The sequence below is a fragment of the Desmodus rotundus genome, chromosome 7 (genome assembly GCF_022682495.2).
Source record: "Desmodus rotundus isolate HL8 chromosome 7, HLdesRot8A.1, whole genome shotgun sequence".
Lineage (NCBI taxonomy): Eukaryota > Metazoa > Chordata > Mammalia > Chiroptera > Phyllostomidae > Desmodus > Desmodus rotundus.
Window position 1 is genome coordinate 14,553,115 of NC_071393.1, and position 24,695 is coordinate 14,577,809.

At 41.1% G+C, this 24,695-nt stretch overlaps 1 protein-coding gene across 4 annotated transcripts in view; it reads left to right on the plus strand.

Annotated features, from left to right (window-relative positions):
- EIF4ENIF1 (eukaryotic translation initiation factor 4E nuclear import factor 1) overlaps positions 1-24,695 on the plus strand; it is a 42,250-nt gene that overhangs the window by 10,720 nt on the left and 6,835 nt on the right. For all 4 annotated transcript variants that reach the window (XM_053928500.2, XM_045200980.2, XM_045200979.2 and 1 more), the window contains exons 3-14: positions 1,940-2,013; positions 3,028-3,155; positions 6,796-7,082; positions 7,359-7,560; positions 12,559-12,734; positions 18,034-18,169; positions 18,381-18,560; positions 19,234-19,466; positions 22,035-22,106; positions 22,556-22,739; positions 23,723-23,802; positions 24,118-24,257. In XM_053928500.2, coding sequence (XP_053784475.1) covers positions 1,940-2,013; positions 3,028-3,155; positions 6,796-7,082; positions 7,359-7,560; positions 12,559-12,734; positions 18,034-18,169; positions 18,381-18,560; positions 19,234-19,466; positions 22,035-22,106; positions 22,556-22,739; positions 23,723-23,802; positions 24,118-24,257 — 1,892 coding nt within the window. The remainder of the gene's footprint in view (positions 1-1,939; positions 2,014-3,027; positions 3,156-6,795; positions 7,083-7,358; positions 7,561-12,558; positions 12,735-18,033; positions 18,170-18,380; positions 18,561-19,233; positions 19,467-22,034; positions 22,107-22,555; positions 22,740-23,722; positions 23,803-24,117; positions 24,258-24,695) is intronic.

Here is a 24,695-nt window from a genome sequence, read left to right on the forward strand (position 1 = left end):
AGGCCACAGCACAGGGGCATGTGGTTTTTTTTCAAGGCAGTTGGGGCGTTTTACTGGTGCTGAGAATTTGGGGGTTGATTTTTTTTTTTTTACCTTTTTGTGAAAGTGTTAAAATGTGTATAAGAAGGAGGCAGTGGTTTTTATGTATATGAGCAAGTGTGTGTATGTTAGTGTATATATAGTGCATTTATAAATGTACATTCCTAGTTCTGCTGAAAGAGCCAAGAAGCAAACGAGGATACCCAGTCTCCAGACCTTGGTTTCTTGCACATTCCCCACTTAGATGAACTAGGATTTCTTAGAGGAATGGCTGGCTCCAGGGCGAGGACAGGATGGGTACAAGATAAGACAGAAAGTAAGGAAGTGTTTGGGTTTTGGGGTTTTTTTTTAATGATGGCATATGTCAAAAGGACACAGGAGCCAGCCTGAAGAGGCTCACAATTTGAGCACCAAAATAATTAAGACATAAATTACAGACCGTTGGAAAAACTAGGAATTGGTGAGCCCATGCCAATAAGTAGGTAAATAAAGAGGAGGTTGTGTTTAGAGGGGACTGCCGTGTGCTGGCTGGTAAATGTGGAGAGAGGCCTAGAGTTGAAAAATCAAGATTGGTTTGGGCAAGAGCCATCACAGATGCTAAATTTTAGGCGGAAATTTCGATGAAGACCAGGATATCTGGGTGATTTTAAAGCGTCTCCCCATAGATTGCATACTAACCGCACGGGGAAAGGAGTAACTGAACAGCAGAGAAGCTGGAGAGCGCCTGGCCCAAGTGGTCAACGTTAACATGACTGATGAGGGGCAGATGGACATTGTGGGTGTCCAGAGGCAGTGCTTTGAGATGGACACATCCCTTAAGTTAGTGCTCTGCACCAGGGGTGCTCAGTTTCAATGGACTCACAAGGAAACAGACAAATCCATAATGAATAATGTTCTCTCTAAAGAAAATGAAAGTAGACTTCCACAAAAGACAGGAGCAGCTGCAGAAATGTTCCAGATTAGAGACTGAAGAGACATGACAATCACTATCTGATTCTAGACTGGATCCTGTACTGGAGGCTAAAAAAAAGTAATATAAAGGACATTATTGGGTCAGTTGACAAAATTGGGACCCAGAGGGGTAGGCTGTATAAAAATATTATTGATAACTGGTCATATAAAACTGACAGCTCTTCTTAACCATGTTCTGCAGAAATAAGCCCTAATGCCCTAAGGCATCCATTGTATATAACAGATTTTTCTCTCGTATACATCTAAAATGATAACTGGCCAAGTATATTCCTTGGGAGAATGGAAAAACAGTCATTCAAATAATTTTCTGTAGGGCTTAATTCTCTGATGGAACCGGATGAGAGGCTGTGAAAGAATATCCTTATTCTTAGGAAATAGACACTGAAATACTTAAAAGAACGTGACTTCGTGCAATTTCACCTTAAATGCTTTAAAAAAATGTTACATTTAAAGAGTCTAAATGCTGAAGCAAATAGGGGGAAATGTTAACAGGCAAGTCACACAAATGGTATATAGATGTTTTGGTGGGGGTTTTGTTGTTGTTGTTGTTTTTGCAACTTTACATGAAAAAAAAAAATCTGTCTCCTTACAAATTGGCACCTAATGTGTTTTAGAGTAGTAACGTTAGCTGAGGTTTTGTGTCTGGCGCTTCCACGCCTTGGTGAGCAATCGTTGTTGTGGAATGTATTGTTGGGTAGCGGTTTATGTGAGAATGTGTCTTAGCAAGAGACTGATCACTATTAAGTTATTTGCCAGTTTTGCTTGAGCTTCTTCTAAGAACCTTGAACTTACTCCAGTCCTTTCCGAAATAAGTATAAACAGGAACTGTATGAAATACTTAACATAGACACTTAATTACTAAAAAAATAAAATAAGTCATAAGTATGTGAAATATTATTCAAAGTCACCATTTGATTTCTCTTTGTAGGAGGAGCTCTTGGATATAAAAGAATGCCCTCATTCCAAACAAAGGCCTTCATGCCTCTCTGAAAAATACGACAGGTATTGCAGGGGGGAGAAGGAGGTTGCTTCTTCTAGTCGATTTCTTGTTACAAACTTGGTAAATTAAAAATTGTATTGTTGCCCTGGGCAGGTAGCAGTTGCTTAGAGCTTCATACCAACAAGCCAAGGTTGCAGGTTCAATCCCTGGTCAGGGCACAAATAAGAATCAACCAGTGAATGTATAACTAAGTGGAATAACAAATCAATGTCTGTCTGTCTTTCTCTCTTTCTCTTTCCCCCCCGCCCCCCGTTCCCTTCCTCCATCCTTCCCTCCCCTCTCTCCCCTTTCTCCCCCCCCACCTTCCCTCCCTCTTCCCCCCGCCCCCAAATCAATAAATTTAAGAAAAAGAATTGTGTTGTTTTTGTCTCATCTGAGGTTGGGTAAGTCCTTTCTGCAGAAGACTAAAGGACATAGCTCAGTAACTTGTCGAGGATGTCCTTGGTGTTGGTGGCAGAACTAGATCATTGGGCTCCAAAGCTGCTCTGCACACCTGCTACCCCATCATTAGGCAAAGAGTTACAAGATAAAGCCCAAACCACACATTTTAGGCTCTTAAGAGCTTGTGGGGAAAACTAAGATTATGCATAAAGTTCTGAAAACTTACACACCATGCATTCAAGGAGCTACTTCTAGTGAGAGAATTAAGGGAGTTTTTTCTCCCTTGTACTCATCTTTAATAAACTGAGTGATCACATTTATGGAGCCATATTCTCTGTGTAGGACAGGCATAGTTAATGTAACCCACATGCACCCCAAAGTTTGTGATCCGATAGTTTCATTTATGCACAGACCACTGGTTTTCATGTGACTACTGGTGGTACGTGAATAACAACAAAGTATTACTGAATTAATTATTTTTGTTTCTGTCTAAAAGTATATCACTGTTCTGATGGCTGCCATGACATTTTATATTGGAAAGGGATTTTCATAACTTATTAAGAAGGATCAAAAATTAGACTGCATGTGTGGTTTAAGGGTATAAGTGCTAACTCTTGGTACCCTTTGACTTGTAGTGATGGCGTCTGGGACCCTGAGAAATGGCATGCTTCTCTTTACCCAGCTTCAGGGAGAAGCTCACCAGTGGAAAGTGTGAAAAAAGAGTTGGATACAGACCGGCCTTCCCTGGTGCGCAGGATAGTAGGTGAGCACGCAGTCACTCAGAAGTGGGGGCAGCAATTTTGGAGACAATGTTCATTGCTGCTGGCTTCATTCTTAGCTGTGAGCATTTTGTGCATTGAGGGAAAGTGTCATTATCAGGAAACTGACTTACCCACTGGATTTTTCTCAATTAGCAGAGTAAAATCATAGCCTTCCTGTGTAGCAGTGGAAAGTAGACATATTAGGCTATGTGCTTTCAAATGAAAAGTACTGATATCTTTCATGCCATGGATTACTGAGTTAGCTGTGATAGGGAGCTTCAGGCTGTGCTGGAAATCTGGTTATGTGTAGTCTCTCATATGAGACTAGTCCTCAGGTATAAATCAGCTCTTGCAGTTCTCGGTTCATAATGGATTATCATCTGAATACAGAGTTTAGATATGGTTTGAGACTGCAGCAAAGTTTGATCTTCCACACCTTTACCCCTTTAAACTAGAATAGATACTGAGGTGTGAACTGGAGACCTGGCAATATAAAAATTAGTCAAGGAACTCAATGCAAGAGGAATTCCTTTCCAGAGGAAGACCCATCATAAAACACATTTGAAACTAAGCAAAAAAAGCAGGAGTGACTCTAGTTTGAGCTCTAAGTCCCTTCTACACAGAATCCGTCAGTACACTTAGTGCAGAAATGCCCCTCAGACAAAGAATTTATCCTAACCAAATCATTAAAGATGTGCCTCAGACCTTATTTAAACGATGAAAACTTAGAAGCGACCGAAATGTCCCAACAACAGAAACGAGTTTGAGTATGTGTGAGTGTTAATGGTTTATCTGTTAAAAACATGGTGGAGATGTGTTTGCCAGGTTATATAAACTGCCCGTATTATACCTTGTGTTGGAAAAAACTGAGGCACTACATGGAAGTTCTGGGAAAGCACATACCAACCCGTTTTAGGAACTGTTTCTGGTGAGAGGACTAAGGTTTTTCTCGCTTAGACTTATCTTCAGTTTTCTGGTTTTTCTAGGAGGAACTTTTGTGTATATTGACATGCTTATTTTTCTTACACCTTGATTGAGATACAGGTGTACAATAGACTGAACATAAAGTGTACCATTTGATGTTTAACATATGTATATACCTGTGAGACCATTACTGCAATCAAAGTGTAATAAGCATTTCATCATCCCCCCCAAAAGTGCCCCAGTACTTCTGAGTCCCTTCCTTACAATTGCCCCAACTGGCACTGATCGCTTTTTGTCACTGTACTTTAGTTTACATTTCCTAGAGTTTAAAATAAGTGAAATTAGACAGCATACACCAAGAGGGGGGACCCAAAAAAACCCCAGAATTTATTTATAAAAAATTATGTATTTAAGCCCTGGCTGGTGTGGCTCAGTGGATTGAGTACTGGCCTGCAAGCCAAAGGGTTGCTGGTTCGATTCCTAGTCACAGCACATGCCTGGGTTGCAGGCCAGGTCCCCAGTTGGGTGTGTGTGAGAGTCAACCACACATTGTTCTTTCTCTTCCTCTCTTACTCCTTCCCTTCCTGTCTCTCTAAAAATAAGTAAATAAAGTCTTTAAAAATAAAAAAATTGTGTATTCTTGTTTAAACTTCAGTCACCCTCGAAGTACTCTATTTGATGTGATACATCTATTGTGACATTTTTCCCACTGCTTCAAAAAAGTTTTTGAACTCGTTGATTTTGATGCCTTTTAGTGCTTACACCATTTTTTGTTTCACCTCTTCCACATTGGCAAATTGTTTCCATTTGAGGACTCTCTTCAGGGAAACAAAAAAAAGTTGGTCAGGGCGAGATTGGGTGAATAGGGAGGGTGGGGCATGAGGGTTATGTTGTTTTTGGTCAAAAACTACTGAACACTCAGCATGGTGTGGGCAGGTGTGCTCATAAATCACCATTATGAAATGGGCAAACATGTTGAGTCTGCAAAAAACACATACTGAAGCCAAATGCAGCCCCTCACAACACCACCAGCTGGTACATTGATACAGATGAGTCCTGGAACACTCAGCTAGCGGGGGGGAAGCCTGTACTGCAAGGGCCCACCCTCCAGAAGACACTTTTGGGTTTCTTATGGGGACCCCCCTCATATTTGGTTAGCTTCTTTCACTCATAATAAAAATTCATATATGTTGTTAGGTATATAAATAACTTCTTCCTTTTTATGACCTACTAGTAGTTTATTATATGAATTTGCCACAGTTCATTTGTGTATTGGTGGACATTTGGGTTGTTTCCAGTTTTTGACTATGAACGTTCATGTACAAGTCTCTATGGGAACACATTCTTTCGTGTCTCTTGGGTAAATAGGTTAAAGTTGAATGGCTGGGTCCTACAGTAGATGTATTTAATGTTTTGAGAAACTGCCATCCTGTTTTTAGAAATGGTTATACCACTTTACAGCACTGCATGAGAATTCCACTCGCTCCACATCCGTGTCAGCACTTGGAGTGGTCAGTCTTTTTTCCCCAAGTTGTAAGAGAAAGTTTATTTAGAAAGCTACAGAGGTAGTGGAAGTGAGGCAGCTAGGCTGCATAGTCTCAGGAAACAGGTTACAAAGGCGGAAGAAGGGCCCTTGGAGCTTAGGAGAGAGCAGGGCAGTGGTAATGCACTTGGGAGGAGGTGGGTGGGGGGAGGGAAAGGTGTGGGCAGAGCGAGCCCTAATCAGTTTTTGTTTCTGCCGTTCTAACAGATGTGTAGTGATACCAAAGTATGGTTTAATTGCATTTCACTGATGACTAATGAAATTGAGTATCTTTTCATATGCATATTTTGCCATCCATATATCATCATTGGTGATGATGATACCATCCATATATCATATCATTGGTGAAGTGTCTCTTCAAATCGTTTGTCCATTTTTTATTGGATTGTTTTCTGAGTTTTATTTCAGAGTTTTTATATGTACTGGATACAGGTCTTTTATCAGATACATGCTTTGAAGTATCTTCTCCCAGGCTGCGGCTTAGTGTTGCATTCTTTGACTAGTAGGCCGGGTTCTTGAGTAGCGTTTGTGCAGTGTTGTTCCGTTATAACATCGATGAGCTGCCATAGGAACTTAGCTCTGGGGAATGTTGGTTAGCCTCCAATACAATTGGTTTCTTTGTACGTCGTTTCACCTGATTTGCAGAGCCTGTCAACAGCGTTAGGAGAGGGCTAACTGTACCTGTCAGAGTAGAAGTTTAAAATTTTGATCAGGCCCAGTTTATCATTTTTTAAAAGGGATTGGGCTCTTGGTGTCATGCCTAAGAAAACTTTGCTTAACCCAGTTTTCCTCCTGTATTTTCTTCTAGAAGTTTCATAATTTCAGGTTTTACACATAGAACTGTGATCCATTTTGAATTTTTTGTATGTGTGACCAGGTATGGATTCAAGTTCATTTGTTTGCGTATGGATATCCATCTGTTCAATGCCATCTGTTGAAAAGCCACTTCTAACTTTTTAAGTAGTTTTTTTTCAAATACTGAAACCTATAGTTTATCAGTTGACAAAAGCAAAAGGCTCAGTCTTATTTAAGTATGTGATGTACACATTACTCTAGCTGTTTTACTGGTGACTCTTTTCCAGTAACCCCACCACCACCAGTCATGGACATGCCATCTGGAGAGGGAAAATGCCCTTGCTGATTTGCCTAACTTTCTATTTCTGGCATCTTTCCAGATCCACGAGAGCGCATAAAAGAAGATGACTTAGATGTTGTTCTCAGCCCACAGAGGCGAAGCTTTGGAGGAGGCTGCCATGTGACAGCTGCTGTTAGCTCCCGGCGCTCAGGCAGCCCATTGGAGAAAGACAGTGATGGGCTTCGGCTGATTGGAGGACGAAGAATTGGCAGTGGCAGGATAATCTCTGCTAGGGCTTTTGAGAAGGATCACCGTCTTAGCGATAAGGACCTGCGGGACTTGAGAGAGAGAGACCGAGAGAGGGACTACAAGGACAAGCGTTTCAGGGTTTGTCTTCTAGATTATTTGGCACCTCATGTACTTTGGGACTGAATAGTCACTTCATTTGTACCAGGTTACTTTGAGCTACTGGGTGAATGCGCCCCGTTGTTAAGCCAGATAGGGAGGAATAGAGCTGGATGAGGGCAGAGAGGGGCTTTAGGTCTACAGCATGGTATCTTCATTGCACTGTTGAGCATTACTTAGTTCATCAAGGCCTTGACTAAGGTAGAAGTACCTTAACTAGAATCTTACTGTTTTATCTTGCATTATATACTTTTCCAGAGGGAGTTTGGGGATAGTAAGCGTGTCTTTGGTGAGCGTAGAAGAAACGATTCCTACACAGAAGAAGAACCAGAATGGTTCTCAGCTGGACCCACAAGTCAGTCTGAAACCATTGAGCTGACTGGCTTTGATGATAAGATACTGGAAGAAGATCACAAGGGGAGAAAAAGAACAAGGCGACGGACAGCTTCTGTGAAGGAAGGTCAGCAAAAACTTTGGGAGGGAGGCTCGCTGTTTTAAATGAGATGTGCTTATAATTGACTTAATTATACACTTAGGAATGGGTACCAGTTATTAGGAAGTAGCAAGTTCTTAAAGTTGTAGCCTGATTTTGAAACTGCTTCCTAAGCGTGAATTTATAAGGGGTATATTATACTCTCTCTCCCACTTGTTCTGCCTACAGTGCTAAACAGAAAAGTCTCACAGTACCTTGTTAAGAGCACTGTGTACACAGAAGGGCTCCACAGAGATAAGAAACTAAGAAACATGAGGTAGCAATAATAAGGGTCTCATTTATTGAGCACACATTGTGTACCAGACAGGGTGGTTAGCATTTTGTTCATATAATCATACTTCCGACAACCCTATGAGGTAGGTGCTTTTATGCCCCATCTTACGGATGAGTAATTGGAGGCACCGAGGGCTGAAGTGACTTGTCTGTGGACACTAAGGAAGTAGTTAGTGAACTTGGGAATTGAATGAGATGCTTTTTTTTTTTTTAAGATTTTATTTTTAGAGAGAGGGGAAAGGAGGGAGGGAGAAGGAGAGAGAGAAACATCAATGTGAGAGAGCAACATCCATCAGCTGCTTTTCGTATGCTCCCCAACAGGGGATCGAACTGGCATCCCCTTGACTTGCAGGACGATGCCCAACTAACTGAGCCACACCAGCCAGGGCAAGAAGATGCTTTTATGCTTCAGAGCTCACCTTTTTCACCATGGGGTTGGTCCTTCCTTGATCTTTTGATTATGACTTGGCTTTTCCCAAACTGTTTTCTTAGCTATGAGGTAAGGTTAGGTGTTTCCCCTGTTGAACTGAGTGGCAAAGCTAATGTGTGAGAGGGGCCTGGTACAGAGCGGGGGCACCGTTAGTAATTTTCAGGGCAATAACCTGGCTCTGAGGTGGGTAGCCCTTGACTTGGGGAGAAGCAGTGAAGAGCTAGGTGGCTCGACTGCGTTTTTATAGTTTCAGGGCTACTGCCTAGTAAAAGGATACTCTTTGATAAAACTCTCAACAGGTGGGCTTGTTTCTTTGTAAGGTGAAGACTGACTATTTCATAACTTTAAGGGTTACTTTTTTTTTTAGATTTTACTTATTTTTTGAGAGAGGGGAAGGGAAAGAGAAAGGGAGAGAGAAACATCAATGTATGGTTACCTCTCACGCGCCCCCTACTGGAGATGTGGCCTGCAGCCCAGGCATGTGTCCTGATTGGAAATCTAACCAGCAACCCTTTGGTTCGCGGGCTGGCACTCAGTCCACTGAGCCACACCAGCCAGGACAGGGTTACTTTTAGTATTGAAGATCAAATGTACACATCAAAGGTCAGCCTCTTGGGGACACTTAACTCAGTAAATTCTAGTTCCTTCCACTCTTTCAGGTGTAGTTGGGAAGAAATCTTTTGGCAGATACTAGGCAACAAAAGAGGAAATCTATTTTAATAAATGAGTGTTTAATCAGTACCACGTTAAAATTATGAGGCTGGAACATATTTAAATAAAAATAGCTAATGGAATTTATTTAGGAAAAAGAAAAGGGGGAAAGCACACACATACCCCCGCCCCCAATCTTTAAAGTACAGTAGAAATTTTCATCTTATGCTGTTACACTTTCTTCCTGAGGGTGATGCAGGAAATTGATGGGTAACTTGAAAGACTTTGGTATTAAATTGCCTTTTAGATATTCCTTTCTCTCTCCCCACCAAAGTATGTATGTATGTATTTATGGGGGGGGAGAGAAACATTGATATGTGAGAGAAACATCAGTCGGCCCGCAACCCAGTCATGTGCCCTGACTGGGAATTGAACCAGTGACGTTTTGGTTCGCAGACCAGCACTCAGTCCACTGAGCTACACCAGCCAGAGCAAGATATGCCTTTCTCTTATTTTCAATTAAACTAAAGCAGCACCAGGAAATGTAGTCTTTTCTCCTAATGATAAAGATCAGGCTTGTGGTAAGAAAAGTATATTTTTCCTCCCTAAAATGAGATCTGAATTTCAGCCATTCTTGTATGAACAAGCGGAGGAGCCAAAGGGCACAAGATATATCAATGGTGTCACCTTCTCACCTTACACGTGCAAAGAGAGGCAGGCCTGCACAGAGGGGCAACCTGAGATCCTGTCTCACGGGTTTCATGGCAGAGCCTCAGATAGAATCCAGTGGTACCTGGCTCACTCCGTTAGTTAATTACAGAAAGTCCCTAGGCTATCCTAGCTGCTACTGTATTTAAGATCAACTGTCACCTGTAGTTTTACCTTAGCTGCAAGAATGAAAGGAGGGGGAGGGATGGTGAGTTCTCTTTAGTCCATTTTTCTGTCTGTATTCCAGCTTTATTGAATTTATCATGTAGCAGTTCTCTGCAGGCACATACTAGTGCTGGGAGTGTAGCCATTAACAAGACAAACATGTTCCTTGCCTACATGATTTTAAAACATACATATTGAGCACCCTCTATACAGGGCCCAGTGCTAACTGATGTATATATGGTAATGAATGAAATAGTTTGAATATGTATTACACTTACAACCAGGAAAAATATTAATATAGAAGGGGGAAATTGTTAAAACCCTCCACCAGTAGAAAAGAAAATTTTGATTTGCATTCTCTGTAATGAAATTATACCTCCATTCTGATATGTGATAAAACTTGTCCTTAGTTACCTTTCCTGGGTCCCTGGCTTTCGAGTCCCTCATAATAAATGGCCAGTTGTGTTTGTCTGCTAGTGCATATTCCTACTCATGTATGCTAGACTCTCTTCTGGCTTCCATCCTTAATTTGGGACACAAAACAGCAAAACTGACTGCAGCTTGTCAGGCCTGAAGTGGGCCAGCAGGTTCTTGTGGGCAAAATGGGTCAGAGAGAAGCACTGCTGTAGTGGAAAGGACACAGACTTGGCATTGGTTAGGCTGTTGAGTTGTGTACTTTTTCTAGCACTCCGTTTCTTTGTAAAGGAAGGACGATATTTCTGCCAAAGCAGTCATTTTAGTTCAGATGTCAGTCTTTAAGGAATACCATTTGTCTCTGTGGGTTGGCAATAGACATGTGCTGACCATCGAAGAGACTGCCCATTGCCTCATCCATGGCTGACAAAGGGTCATCTTCCTGGTTGCCTTAGGCTCTCAGGATGCTCAGGGTCCTTAGGTGGCAGGCACCCCTGTGGTGTGGAAGAATATTGGTGGGTGTCCTAGGGTTGAAGCCTCTGCCACTTACTAGTTTTGACGCCTTGGATTAGCAAGCTGCTTAATCTTTCAGTTGTTACATAGCCCCTGCTTTGGTCTCTGAAGCATTATTGGAATGACAGTGCAGATGGTACAGATGGTAACATGTATCTTGTCGTGGTCTCGAATATCCCAGCTGACTAGTCTCAAAACTGTGGTAAATATTGGGGACTTTTGAGAAGGGATGGGTCCAGGCTTTGGCACTTGTTTTTCTAGGAGGACTTCATGGCTGTGTGATCTTGAAACTACAAGCATCTCTTATATAGGTGCTTTTGCAGAGTGGGGCTTTGGGAATTCTGTTCTTCAGATTAAAAAGTTGAATACCTAGAATCTCTCAGTGTACTTATTTGAAAAAAAAAGGTTTTTTTCCTAAGAATTTTGCTTTTTGTACATATTGTGGCTAAAACTAAAATGTTAGATTTCTTAAGCATTCGTTCTTAGTAGCTTCACTTAGACCTTACCTTTCCATCCTGACAACCAAACATTGCTGAATTTTAAACATGCCAGACGCTAGAGATACGATAAAGCTAGTTAGAGCAGGTCACCTGGCCCTCAGAGAGTTCAGTCTCACCAGTGTGGTAAACCTTTGAGAAATAACGTGGTTATCGAGAAGGCAGTGATCAATTTTGCTAGGTAGGATAAAAATGGACAGGCTGACAGGCTTCCCAGAAGAGGTGACGTTTGAGCTTTGCCTTGAAAGATGAACTACACCCATCCTGTAGGCAAGTGAAAATTGCCTTCATGCCAGGTCTCACATAAGTAACTGAGGTTGCCGGACCCTGGTTCAATGTGGCGGTGCAGGTGAATGTGTAAAGACAGCCAGATTAATTTGGTTCCATTCTTAAGAACTAAGAGACTTGTGTCATCCCATAAACCAAAAGTCTGCCAGTTTGATTCCAGGTCAGGGCATGTGCCTGGGTTGGGGGCCAGGTCCCCTGTTGGGGCATGTGAGAGGCAACTGATTGATGTTTTTCTCCACACACTCCCTTTCCCTCTCTGTAAAAATGAATAACAATAACAACAAAACTAAAAAAATTTTTTGTTAAAGCATCCACTACAGCAATTTTTTTGTCTCATGGCACACATAAACTAATTACTGAAATTCCGCAGCACACCAAAAAATATAGTTTTTACTGATCTGACAAAAAATAAGTACAATTTTGATTGATAAAAAATAGTAACTACCTACCCTTTTTTGCACCAAAGTGACTTTTTTAAAAGATCTGGTGCCTATACTTGTACATAAGGATTTCTGGTACCAACAGTTAATCAGATACAACTGTATTATGCAGTGTGACCAATAAGATGCAACTTTACTATATGACCTATGTATTGATGGTTCAAGACTGGGCATTCACACCAGATGGCTATTGTTCTGCTGGCTGTTATTCTTTCATTTGACAGTCTAAGGGAAAAGAGGTCAGTATCCCGACTAAATAGTCAGCTGTAGCATATTTTAAAAATTCTTGCAGCATACCAGTTGAAAATCGCTACACTAAACTATGGGAAACTTGAAGGAGGGGGCAGAGGAGGGACCACAACCCTTCTCCCATCGCGATGGTGTTTTGGCTTGTTATTAAGGCTTTCTTCCTCTAACATCCGTAGGAAGGGAATTGTTTTTCTATTGTAAATACTGTGCTAGCACAAGAAGTCTGCTTTTAAAGTCATCTGTGGCTCTTCTGCATGTGTGATGATGGTTGAGGCCCCAGAACAAGTCTGCAGCAGTTTACTTGATCAGACTGTTTCTGTCCTGGTTTTGCTTTCAGGCATCGTGGAATGCAATGGAGGCGTGGCCGAAGAGGATGAGGTGGAGGTCATTCTTGCACAGGAGCCTGCTGCTGATCAGGAAGTGCCAAGGGATGCTGTCTTACCTGAGCAGTCCCCAGGAGAATTTGACTTTAATGAGTTCTTTAACCTTGATAAGGTGCCATGCTTGGCTTCGGTGAGTGTAGCAGCACTTACAAATGGATGGAGCAACTATCTGGTTAAATTTGACCTGAGTCTTTAAGATAATGTCTTTTTTTTTTTTTTTTTAATGTTTATTGATCTTAGAGAAACATTGGCGTGGTGTCTGACCAGGGACTGAACCGAGGTGATGTGCCCTGACCCAGAATCGAATCCCCAATCTTTGGGTGCAGGGGTGACGCTCTAACCAACTGTGAGCTCCCCTGGCCATGGCGGAGATACATCTTTTTAAAGTGTTGTTTTGCTAGATGTTTTGAGGGTTTTTTACTTTTATTCTTAATTTTTAAGAGTAAACTATTACTTGAAATTTTTTAAATCCTACCTGAGGACATCTTTTCATTGCTTTTAGAGAGAGAGGAAGGGGGGGAGAGAGAGAGAGAGAGAGAAACATCAATCAGTTGCCTTCTTGTATGCACCCTGACCAGAGATCAAACCTACAACCTGGGTATGTGCCCTGACCTGGAATCAAACCCATGACCTTTTGGTTTATGGGACCATGCTCCAACCAACTGAGCCACTGGCCAAGGCTTTTATTTGAATTTTTGAATTCAAATAACTCCTTTGAATTTTTGTTGGCTTTGTTTTGAGAGTCTTAGTGGACATGACTTAAGTGAGAATTCTGTACTAGCTAACTCTTTTTCCAGGCTGGTAGCATTGGACTAAGAATTCTTCAGATGTGTAAGAACATTGTCTGCTTTTACTTTTAAGTAGTTCAGTATTTGCTGTAAAGACTTACTGTGGAGGTGGAGTTTTATAACTGATAAGATTGCTATCACACTGATCTGCATTCCTTGGGTGAGGCTGGCTTATAAGGTGGTTTCTTTATGATGTGATGGTTCTGCAAACCTTTAGTGAAAAGGATACTATCAGTGTTGCTGTTCAACTGTGGAGGTCTGGTCTTCCTTGACTTCTAAAGTAGAAACAGATCTTCGTTTGCTACCTGCCCTTGCTCTTACCCCTTCAGCCATTTAGGGATTCATAGAGCCTCATCAAGTTTTTGGAGAGAACACGGAACTGTAGCCTACATACACAGAAATGAGGTTTTCTGTGGTTGCTGAAAGAGTGCCTACCTGTCGAAATAGAATTTAAAAATCATTTGACCAGAAGCATCTGTACATTCCAAATGTCTCATTTACAACACCAAGTACAGCAATTAAGTCTGACCGTTCCTTCAGAATTGATGGTGCACGGAATTTAACTTCAGTGACTCTAATGCTTAATTACAACTGCTCCTTGTTTGATTAGTGCATGAGCAGGTGAAACCTGTCACAATAGAGCAGGCAGCATTGGCCCTTGTCGTTTTCCTGCCCTACCTTAACCTCCAAAAGATGGCCACTCAAAATAGGTGAGCAGGCACGGCCTACCCTAGGTATAGGGCCACAAATGAGTTAGTTCTAAGGCAGCACTTCTTAAATTCTCTGATTTTATTTCCAGTCCACTGAGGACCAGTACTTTAGTACAAAGTAAAAATGTCACAACGATGACAAACTACAAAAAAAGTTTCTAAGCATTTACTCCACTCTCTGAACTCGTCTCTGTGTGGACCAGAATGGTCCAAGACCACACTTGGCTCAGAGCATGAGGAGTGTGGCTCCAAATCCACTGGCAGCTGCATGGTTTTATTCTTAAGTTGTAGCAGCGATTTTAACTGTAAGCTTCCTAGCCAGATACCTCACTTTAGCAGAAGGGTTGCATCCAGAAGTGAGTTTAATTTACTTGATGTAAAACTGAGTGGCTCTGTCGCATTCTTAGCTTTTGAGGGGATAGTAATTTTTTATTTTTATGCGAACTGGGTTTAATGGGTTTTTTTTTTTTTGCATTCTCTAAGAAGACATTGAAATCTTATTGTAAAAAGTTTTCATAGCAAAGGTGATGATTCAGAGGTTTGTACTTGGCTCCAAATGTGAACATGGAGAAAACTTACCTGTGTGCTGAGGTAGAGGAAGAATTCAAAATTAAACTTTTAATAATAGCTAACTAACTTACATAGTGCCAGTTGTCTCAGGCTTTACATATAATAAGTCATTTAATCCTCACAAAACCATTTTAAATTAGCTTACTACTGTTTCCATTTGTAGATAAGGAAACAGGCACAGAGAGGTTTAGATACCTTGCCCAAAGTCACACAGTTAGTAAATGGTGGAAACTAAATTCTGATTTATGCAGTTTCAGTTAATAGTCTTTGCTCTTAATTCCCCACAATTATATTGCCTCTAAAGCATAAAAGGGAGGAAGAGGAACTCAGCACCATCTTATCCTCTGGCCCTCACCTTCAACCAAAGCTTGGGCGATGCAGAGCAGTAGGAACTCTGTGTTTCCTCATGGAGGTACTGTTCGTTAAGGTGTGTATACTATAAAAGATTCCTTTAAAAGCAAAAACTGATGCTCTGATTGTGTGTGTAACCAGCTGGACTCTGATAACAGTGCTCAGAAAATGACCAGTCAATTGGGAAAAATAAGTAAGAATAGCTGTATAGGACATAAATATCATTTAACAAATGTTATATAAAGTGCTGGAACTAGTACTTGGCACTTCTGCACAAACCTTGAGTATTAGTAGGTAGAAGCAGAATCATACCTGTATCTGTAGGCTGTATTCACTGCATTGCCATACATTACAGGTTGACAGGCACAAACACAAACTAAAAATTTGGATCACATGTGCAAATAATTTCAGCTAAATAATTACAAGTAAGTTTATTTTAGATATGATGCAACTCTTAACACAGTGCCTAACACATAACAATTGCTTAAGTATGTTGAATGAAGAATAAAGAAAATCAAAACAAAAATCCTAAACTATTTAGAGTGATAAACAGGAACAGGACCTAGGAAACTCTTGGAAATATAATCAAAAGTGTGCTTAGAAGAAAATGTATAGTTTTAAATGCATTCATCAGAAATCCCAGCCCTGACTGGTATGGCTCAGTGGGCTGGTTGTCACTCTCCCAAACCAAAAGGTTGCCAGTTCAATTCCTGGTCAGGGCACATGGCTTGGGTTGCAGGCCAAGTGCCCTGTTGGGCCATGCAAGAGGCATCAGATCAGTGTTTCTCTCGCACACTGATGTTTCTCTCCCTCTCTCTCTCCCTTCCCCTCTCACTAAAAACAGATAAAATCTTTTAAAAAATAAAAGAAAGAAATCCCCCTAAAAATCAAACTGCAGTGAAACAAATAACAAAAATGCAGAAATTTATGTAAAAGTGGGAAGTAATAAGAGCATTGACCAATAAAACCTAGTAATTTTCAGAGAGCAAAAATATTTCACAATATCTGATAATCAAAATACGAATTTTAGGATGCAGCTACTCTTAAGTGACCTTTGAGGAACCAGACTAATAGGTTACATTAAAAATGCTATTAAAAATCTAGTCTGGAAGGAGCAGCTGAAACATATCAGAATACAGTTCACAGGCTCCTCTTGACCAGCTAATGGCTGACAGGAATGCAGCAGAGGGTGTCTCGACCACGAAGTGGGTCCAGGTCTCCATTTGCTGTGCTCGGGAGCTGCAGAGAAGGCACTATTGTTGGAGCATCCCAACTTGTTCTGTGGTAAAGATGACCGACTAGATAAAAACCTTAAGGATTCTTTTTGGGTTTAAAATGCTTTAGTTTCTTGAAATTGCCATTTCCAGTAAATGTATACAAACATAACTGTTTCTACTTTTTATGTTTTAGCTACAATAAAATTTAGACTCTCTAAATGAAACAAAGTTGGTAGCTGATCAAAATATGGAAATGACTTTCTCAACATTTACTCTCATATCTTTAGAAAATGTCCAGATGCCTTATATTCAAGTCTTTTACTTTTTCATACTCCTTCTGTGTATCTTCTGACTTTTTTCCTATATGGTATGATCAGAGGAAATAAAAAGAATTAAAATGTAAAGCCATTTTCGCTATTCGTAAAATTTCAAATGCCATCTAACATTAAAATAGTTTAATAGCTGTAGCTTTTAGTTACTTTTTAAATCCTGTTTCTCACTAAGGTGATTGCATCTTGGGTACAGCCCCTACTTCTCACAGTGCCCCACCACTCAGCGCTTCTCCTGTACTTTAGTTACTGCAAGTGCGCTTAACCGCAGCGTTATTTAAGCTGTAAGAGTCTGCACGTGGAATGAGACTGAAACTAAATGATACCTCAGAAAATGGAAGTACCGCAAATAATAATCAAGTCAGTGTCTTGAATTAAAAGGTCTTCTTCTGTGAAAGTATTTTGTGGCTTAGTTTGGGTATGTGTTAGGAGAAAATTCTTCCAGATAAGAATAACAGAATAAATCGTCCTTCCACTCTGAACTTTGGAAACAATGGGTTTCGGACTTCAAATAAGTCACTAACGAGGGGCATGTGTTTCCTGTTTCCTGTTGGTATAGAAGTAAAATTTGAAGCCTGATTTTCAAGCATGTGCCTCAGTTTTGGATTGACCTTTACATGAACTTGACTTTTCTAAATATTGCTAAGAATATTGCATAAAGATCAATTTTGATATTTAACTGGATTTATCGGAGGGTGTAATTGAAATTTTCATTTTAAAAAGATGTCTAGTTTTCAAGAATTGGTAGTAGAAATTACTATTATGAAAGTGTTGAAATTATTCTTACCGCAGTGCGTCATTTAGTAGGCCTTATTACTGAGCTAGAAACCATGGAAGTCGGATTAAGACAGACAAACACCAGAAAACTCCCCATCAAGTTCAAACAGATGGTAGAGATCATTTAAAAGTTCATCTCCCACACTGACACTTTCTAAACTTTGGCTTGGAATTGTGATATTTATGAGCTCCACTTTTTAGCTTCTGAAATTATCAGCATTAAATTTTATGATGTTCCTCAGAACCGTGAGAATGTTGAAGCAAGGATTTTCTTTTCATCAGCGCTCCATACCTGCTGTTTAGTTGAAGGCCACGCCTCACCTTAGCAATGGAATGCTTTACTCCTGGTGCCCATTTTGATTTTGAAACTATGTCCTTTGAGTAGTTCATGGATTTTCTAATGAGGCAAAGGATAGAACACAAAAACACTTTTTGCGGCACAGAGGTTTTGCTTTATATGCTTAGAAAGCACACTGTTGGTTACACCCAAGTTTGGGTTACTCAGAAGTGACCCAGGAGGGGAAGAAAAATGAAAGATGTTCAAAATCCCGAGTTCTGAGGGGGTGTACCTTCAGGTCAGCCGCTTTAAAGGAAGTATCAAAGTAAGTGGCCCGTTTTCAGAATTTGAACCTTCTTGCCCTTTCACCTAGAAACTATTGTCTTAGCTCCTTTTGTCTTTCCCTTTAGATGATAGAAGATGTTTTGGGAGAAGGGTCAGTCTCTGCCAGCCGGTTCAGTAGGTGGTTCTCTAACCCAAGCCGATCAGGAAGCAGATCCAGCAGTCTTGGGTCAACGCCACATGAAGAACTGGAGAGACTTGCAGGTAAAATGGCTTCAGATTCTGCCCTTGGACATAGACTTGAGCTTTCTCTGACATTGTTCATCGTCTTCATTAGTCATGGGTCCATTAGAGTTAAACGATCTCTGGATACTGAAAACAGCCTTCAATTTGTGTCCTTTTAATACTATTGAAGATATGTTTCTGTGTTTTATGGGAACCAATTAATTATGAACATATTTACTTGCAATATTAGGTTTTGAGCCAGCCATCCTCTCTCCTGGACAGAATTCGGGGAATTATTTTGCTCCTATACCTTTGGAAGACCATGCTGAAAATAAAGTGGATATTTTAGAAATGCTACAGAAAGCCAAAGTGGATTTAAAACCTCTTCTTTCCAGCCTTTCTGCAAATAAAGAAAAACTTAAAGAGAGCTGTAAGTGTTTATTAAGGTTTGCTTTAGGTATCTGAAAAAGTTTGAATGCTCAGCCTTAAGGCAGTTAATTCTAATACACTGCTGTTTTATCAAAAATCAAGGATATGGTGGGTTTTAATATTCTTTAAAAAAACTTTACCAGACAGTACCACCTCTTTGAGAACCTGGTAGTCATTGGGTCCTGGGCCCTATAATAACTTTTCCAACAATCCCTCTTCCTTACCAGGAGTCCGTTTATAACACTCTAGTGAATGTTGTCCTCCTGAGCAAAATTTGGCAGCTCCTCACATCTTTGCCCCGATCTGCCATGCTCTTGCTTAGGTTAGTTTGTAACCTTCAACATAAAACCTTAGTGATACAATAATCACTAGAGCTGGCGGCAGTCTTGCTGGTACTGGGCCATGTGGGATTCCTGTCCCTGGCAGCAGGGTCTTGTCAAGTCTTAAAGCCTAACACCCCATGGTTATGGTCCCTCAGTTTCTGGCACTGAAGCATTTTAGGATTGGTTTATGCCATCTCTTACTAAGTACATAATTATGGCCTTATTTCCACTGAGCAGCAGTGGTTTAAAGTGTCTTCAGTCTATTTTGGGCTACCATTATGGTGGCCAAAAAGAATTCCTACTACACATATTCCTTTGCTTGGCTTAACCTGGACTTTCTCAACCTTTCAGCACATTCAGGAGTTGTGCTTTCAGTGGAAGAGGTAGAAGCAGGGCTCAAGGGCTTGAAGGTAGACCATCAACTGAAGAATTCAACTCCCTTCATGGCAGAACACTTAGAGGAGACCCTGAGTGCTGTAACTTGCAATCGACAGCTCAAAAAAGATGGAGATATGACTGCTTTCAACAAGCTAGTGAGCACCATGAAGGCAAGTGGGACTTTGCCTTCTCAGCCCAAAGTCAGCGTAAGTATTTGACACAGACCCCAGCCTTTTCTCCTTTTCTCTCTTTCTATTCCACTTCTCACAATAAATGTATTTAAAAAATGGTATTCTGAGTAAGTTGGAAATTCTTTACTAGTCATTTGGCCCTTGATGCTTTTGCGTGTTCTTTCTTTATTGCAATGCTGTTTGTTCATGTAAGAAAACGTAGGTTTGTGCTTAACCTATATTCTATATATATACTGTGGGTGACAGTATAAAGATCGAAAGATTCAGACATAACTTTCTAAAGTCACTGCTACAAAAAAAAAAAGAAAGAAAGAAAAATATCTTCTGGATACTCTCCAAAGAAAGTTTTGTGTTTATTCAGCTACTTGTTAAAATAACTTAACTATATTTTTATAGTCAGATCTATTCTAGATTATGTGCTTTCTTGATTAGGCAATTGGCAGTTTCACAAATGATTTATAAAGGATGGATTTTTCAAGACAATTGTATTCTGTTAATTTACTAATAGAAAAATCTGTGGCTCCAAACTTGTAAAACACCTTTAGGCATGCAGTTGGGTTACGAGGTGACAGCATATCGGTAAATGCGGGCGCGTAGCATGTGCTGGTCTTTGTCATAACACACTAGAGGGTGGTTCTCAGCCATGGCCTGTGTGTCAGTATTGCTACCCTTGGTGATCGAAAGGGATAAATGAGGCAGGGTAAATCAGAATAATAAAAACAAACATAGACTTGCTCCATTTGCTGAGTTACAGTAACTGTGCCAAATTGAGTGTCGCCTCTTGTTTGCTCCTCACACCTTGTGTGGGAGCTACCAGTTAGCTGTGGCAGCCATCGCTGTTTGACTCACTGTGCCTTGACCATGGGAGGGAACTGATTTTTATTGTTTCTTACGTGACCAGCAGTTAGCGATAGAGATTCCAACAGAGCTGCCATTGTTCTAGCCTTACTGCTAGGGCTGTCCACCTCTGAAAGGTGCGTCTCAGGTAGGTGGGTTTATTCCTGTGTATCTGACCACACCGTGTCAGTTTAGGAACATGTTTCTTGTAAACTGCTTTAGAGTCACTTGCATTACAAAGAATTATTAGATGCAAAATCTTTCAAACGAGGACCAGATTAAAAGATCCAAACTGTTCTGCTTGTTACCTCTGTGTCTTGCTGACTGGGTCAAATCTTGTAAGTAGCTTCTTTCTCTTAGTGTAAATAAAGATTCAACAGTTAACCTGATGCCTTTGAACATTTTGTTTCAGATATGGATGTGATTCTAGGGCTTGATAGTAATAGAGTTGACCCGGAGTTGTGAGGATAACTTGCAGTGTTTGTGTTTCAGTGCTCTGAAATACGTCTGGGTTCAGCCGAGGGAATGAGCCTCAAACACGCCTACATAAGGGATGGGTGATAAAATTCACGTTGCTAGGCAAAGAGTAACTCAAAGTCAGTATAACCTAGAAAAGAAAGCAGCAAGAAAAGCAATTAATAAGCACACCAGGCGTTATCCCACAACACCGCTTGACTTACATGTTGAGCCACGGTCCGCATCTAAAAGCCAAGTCCTTAGTTACTCTGGCTGAGTGTGTCGTGTAAACTATTTCCGATCTGCCTGCATCTGTTTAGGTTCAGTCATATTGTTTCATCCCCCAAATAGAACATGTTGGTTCAATCTGAACTCCATTTTGAATTGAATTGTAGACTGTATCCTCCAAATACAGTAAACCATTAAGTATAAAGCTGCCTATTTGTTTTTGTTAGATAGAATTAAGTAACTCTTGAGGATATCTCTTACTAAAATCACCTGCAATCAGTCCCCGTTCCAAAACTAACAACAAAACATTTGGATATCCGTGGGCTTTTGGTCATGCCTGAAGGCACTGCTGTGGACCTTGGCGTCTCCCCCTAGTGGGAGGGAGACTACCAGAGAAAACCCCGGGGCCTGAGGATGTCCTGAAGTGCAGGACGTAATGCAGGTTGGATACAAAATGTTAACTGCTACTGCCTTAAAAGAACAAGAAGTGGATTTGAATTTTGCCCTGCACATGAGACCCATTTGAAATAGCCAGCTTATAAATAATAAAGATTAAATTTCCTGAAATAGAAACTGAAATATAACAATTCTGGCCAAACCTGCATGTTGTTTACTAGATTTTTAGTATCATCTGGTCTATAAACCTTGTTAAAGGGTAGCAAATGGTGCCTCAAGAAACAAAAATCTATAAATTATCAAAACTTATGCATATGGCTTCTGACTAAATAAGTGCTCCCCTCTTTCACCACTTGGTTCTCCCTTGTGGTCTCAGGGTGAGAAACAGTGAGATGGGCTGGGGTTCCTACAGGGAGGGGAAAGGCTTTGTCTGTCTAAGGTCTCTGAGTGGACTCTACAAATACAGGGGAAGAGTCTTTTTGCTCCCAGATCTTTGGGACCTATGTGTTGAGAGTAGAACAGGTTGGTCTAAATTAGTTTTTTGTGATTTTGACATCATTTTGCTGTCAAGTGTTGACTCCCTGAAAAGTTTTTAATGCTTTCTAGCGGTCCCCAATTTTTAAGTGTATAAGAACTTTAAAACCAATTTTCCTTTGACTTTTTTAGCGAAACCTGGAAAGCCATTTGATGCCCCCCGCTGAGACTGCAGGCCAGCCTGTCCCTAAGAACATCTTGCAGGTACTTAGCAATCTTACAGCAAGGCCTTGGAGTCCTGAACGGTAGTCCTCTGACCTGGCGTTTCGCAGTGGTCCAGCTCGGGCCTTAGATAATGAGCCATGTTGCTTAGTAATGAGGATGTGTCACTACCTTTGTCACTGTTGATCTCAACATGGGGTGGGGAGGTGGCTAAAAAAATAGATGACAAAGTAAGCCCTTGGTTTCCAGTTTGCAGGTTTGCAATTTATATGGAAATTTAAAGTATCTAACCTGTATTTATAGCACTAATTTACGGCAGTGTTGTCAGCTGAACGTTTAGAGAAATGTGTAGCATATACCTGTGACAAGTCCTTCAGTGGAGCATGAGGGAGATTCATCATTGGCTTCTGAAAGTTAATCCCTAACCCATAGCCTCTGACTAGGAGAGAGAAGTAGGTTTGCTCACAAGGATTTGAATTTTCTGGCTTTAGGAACTTCTGGGTCCACCAGTTCAGAGACCTGCTTCTTCCAATCTTCTGAGTGGCCTTATGGGGAGCTTGGAGCCTACGTCATCTTTACTGGGCCAAAGAGCACCCTCTCCCCCCTTGTCACAGGTGTTTCAAACGCGAGCGGCCTCGGCAGACTACCTTCGACCTCGAATACCATCACCAAATGGTAAATACTGTTGTGTGTCGACGCCCATCTGTCTCTGCCATGCCACGCACATTTCCCCTCCTGGCCCCTCCACCACTCCCCTGTCAAAGGCTATACTTGTCCACTAGAACTGGCAAGTCTTCGTGGGCATTCCTGAAGGTTTTAAAAAGAAATGTGTGGATTCATTATACTTTTTTTCCCAGAGGTGGTGGGGACACAAATGTGGAACACAGTTTATTGTCCAACTGCCCCTCTAGATAAACATGTTCGTGTTACAGTTTTGTTTTGTTTCCTTTTGAGGTTGCTCTAAATTGGATCCAGCTCTTTAGTATTCTTCCTTATTTTGGGAATTCAATCCAAAAGAAAGTTAATTTGACTTCCTAGGATTTTTCTTGATAGAGTATGTCAGAGTGGTGGCTCTTTACCAACCTAATGAAGCGGTACACCATCAGCTGTAAGATCTTGGGGCCAATTCAGAATATGAAAGGAATGCACCTCCAGAAAGCTATCTCAGCAAAGTGTTACGCAGAATCTCAGTGTTCCTACCACTCAGGACTACTTCAGGCTGCTGGCCACCCTGGCTTCTGCCAGTCGTATCTTGAGAAGGGTTTTTTTGAAGTCTTTCCTCCATATTTAGGGAGATGCAAGTGGAAAGAGTGAAATTCAAAGCACTGGTTTCTGCTTTAACATCAGCTGGCATGGTGATAACGGGCCAAATCACTGGCTAGAAAAGCTCTTCTCCAACAGATAGTGGTCTCAGCTCTGAAAGGGACAAAGCGGACAGCTTAGTGGGAAGATGAATACAGCAGCAATTTGGGTCATTAAGTGCTGAGATCCACATAGCCCACTGTGAGGAGCACATAAGAGAAGGGACATCATCAGCCCGGGAAGTCAGTACTTCTCAAAAGACATGGTGTCCAAGAGCAGCAGGCATTGGGCATAATGTCTCTTTCATGGACATGTACTGTCTTGGGACTCAACTGCTACTGTAACTTTTCCAACAGGTTTCACACCAGGACCGCAGCAGCTCCTCGGAGATCCATTCCAAGGCATGCGCAAGCCCATGAGCCCTGTCACAGCCCAGGTCCAGCTGAGCTCTTTCTCAAACACAATCTGTTGCTTGCTTTTCACCTTAAGTTGTTGTTTATGGGATGGAGAATTAGATCGCTGCAGTTCTTGAAAGTGGTTTTGAACTATAATTCAAACTCATCTATAATTCAAATGAAGGCTAGAAAATTGGTCATATTTAAATAGTTAAAATCCTGTTCGGTGGATAGCATGATTTAGTCAGGTCGCAGCATCTAATTTCTCTCAGATGCTGCTTAAAGAGAGTGAAGAGAGACTTTTAAGTTCACTGACCTCATTCTTCTGATCCTCTTCTGCCACTTCTGTCCGGCAGATGAGCCAGCTAGAATTGCCGCAGGCAGCTTTGGAGGGGCTGGCGCTGCCACGTGACCTGGCGGTGCAGGCAGCAAGCTTCTATCAGCCTGGTTCGGGTAAACCACAAGTGGACAGAGCCAGAGATGGGTTCAGAAACAGGTGAGTTACTAATCCTACTTTTGTGGGGGTTGCAAATTAATTTTCCTCAGATTAGCAAATTAAGTAATTCTATTGTAAACACTGATATGTTGTACAACGTATAGTGAGAATTCCATCTCACCGATGTTCAGTAAAGGAAATAATTGAATTCTGCTGCATGGGCATAGGCTTTTCATTCTGTATAATTTTATTTATAGTCTTGATTCAAAGGGTTCCTTTTTACAAAGGCAGCTAGCATCACTCCTTATTTGCAGTTACCCTTATGAGATGATGAAAAGTAAAGCTCTGCGTAGCGTCCTCCCCCATATATTCCTTGTCAAGTTCTCAAACTGTCCCTTGATGTAGCTTTAGTTGATCAAAGCAATTAACAAATGATTACTCATTCACTCTCCTTTCTGCCAGTTGTAACAAGTAGTAAAGTGAAACGAATCATAACTC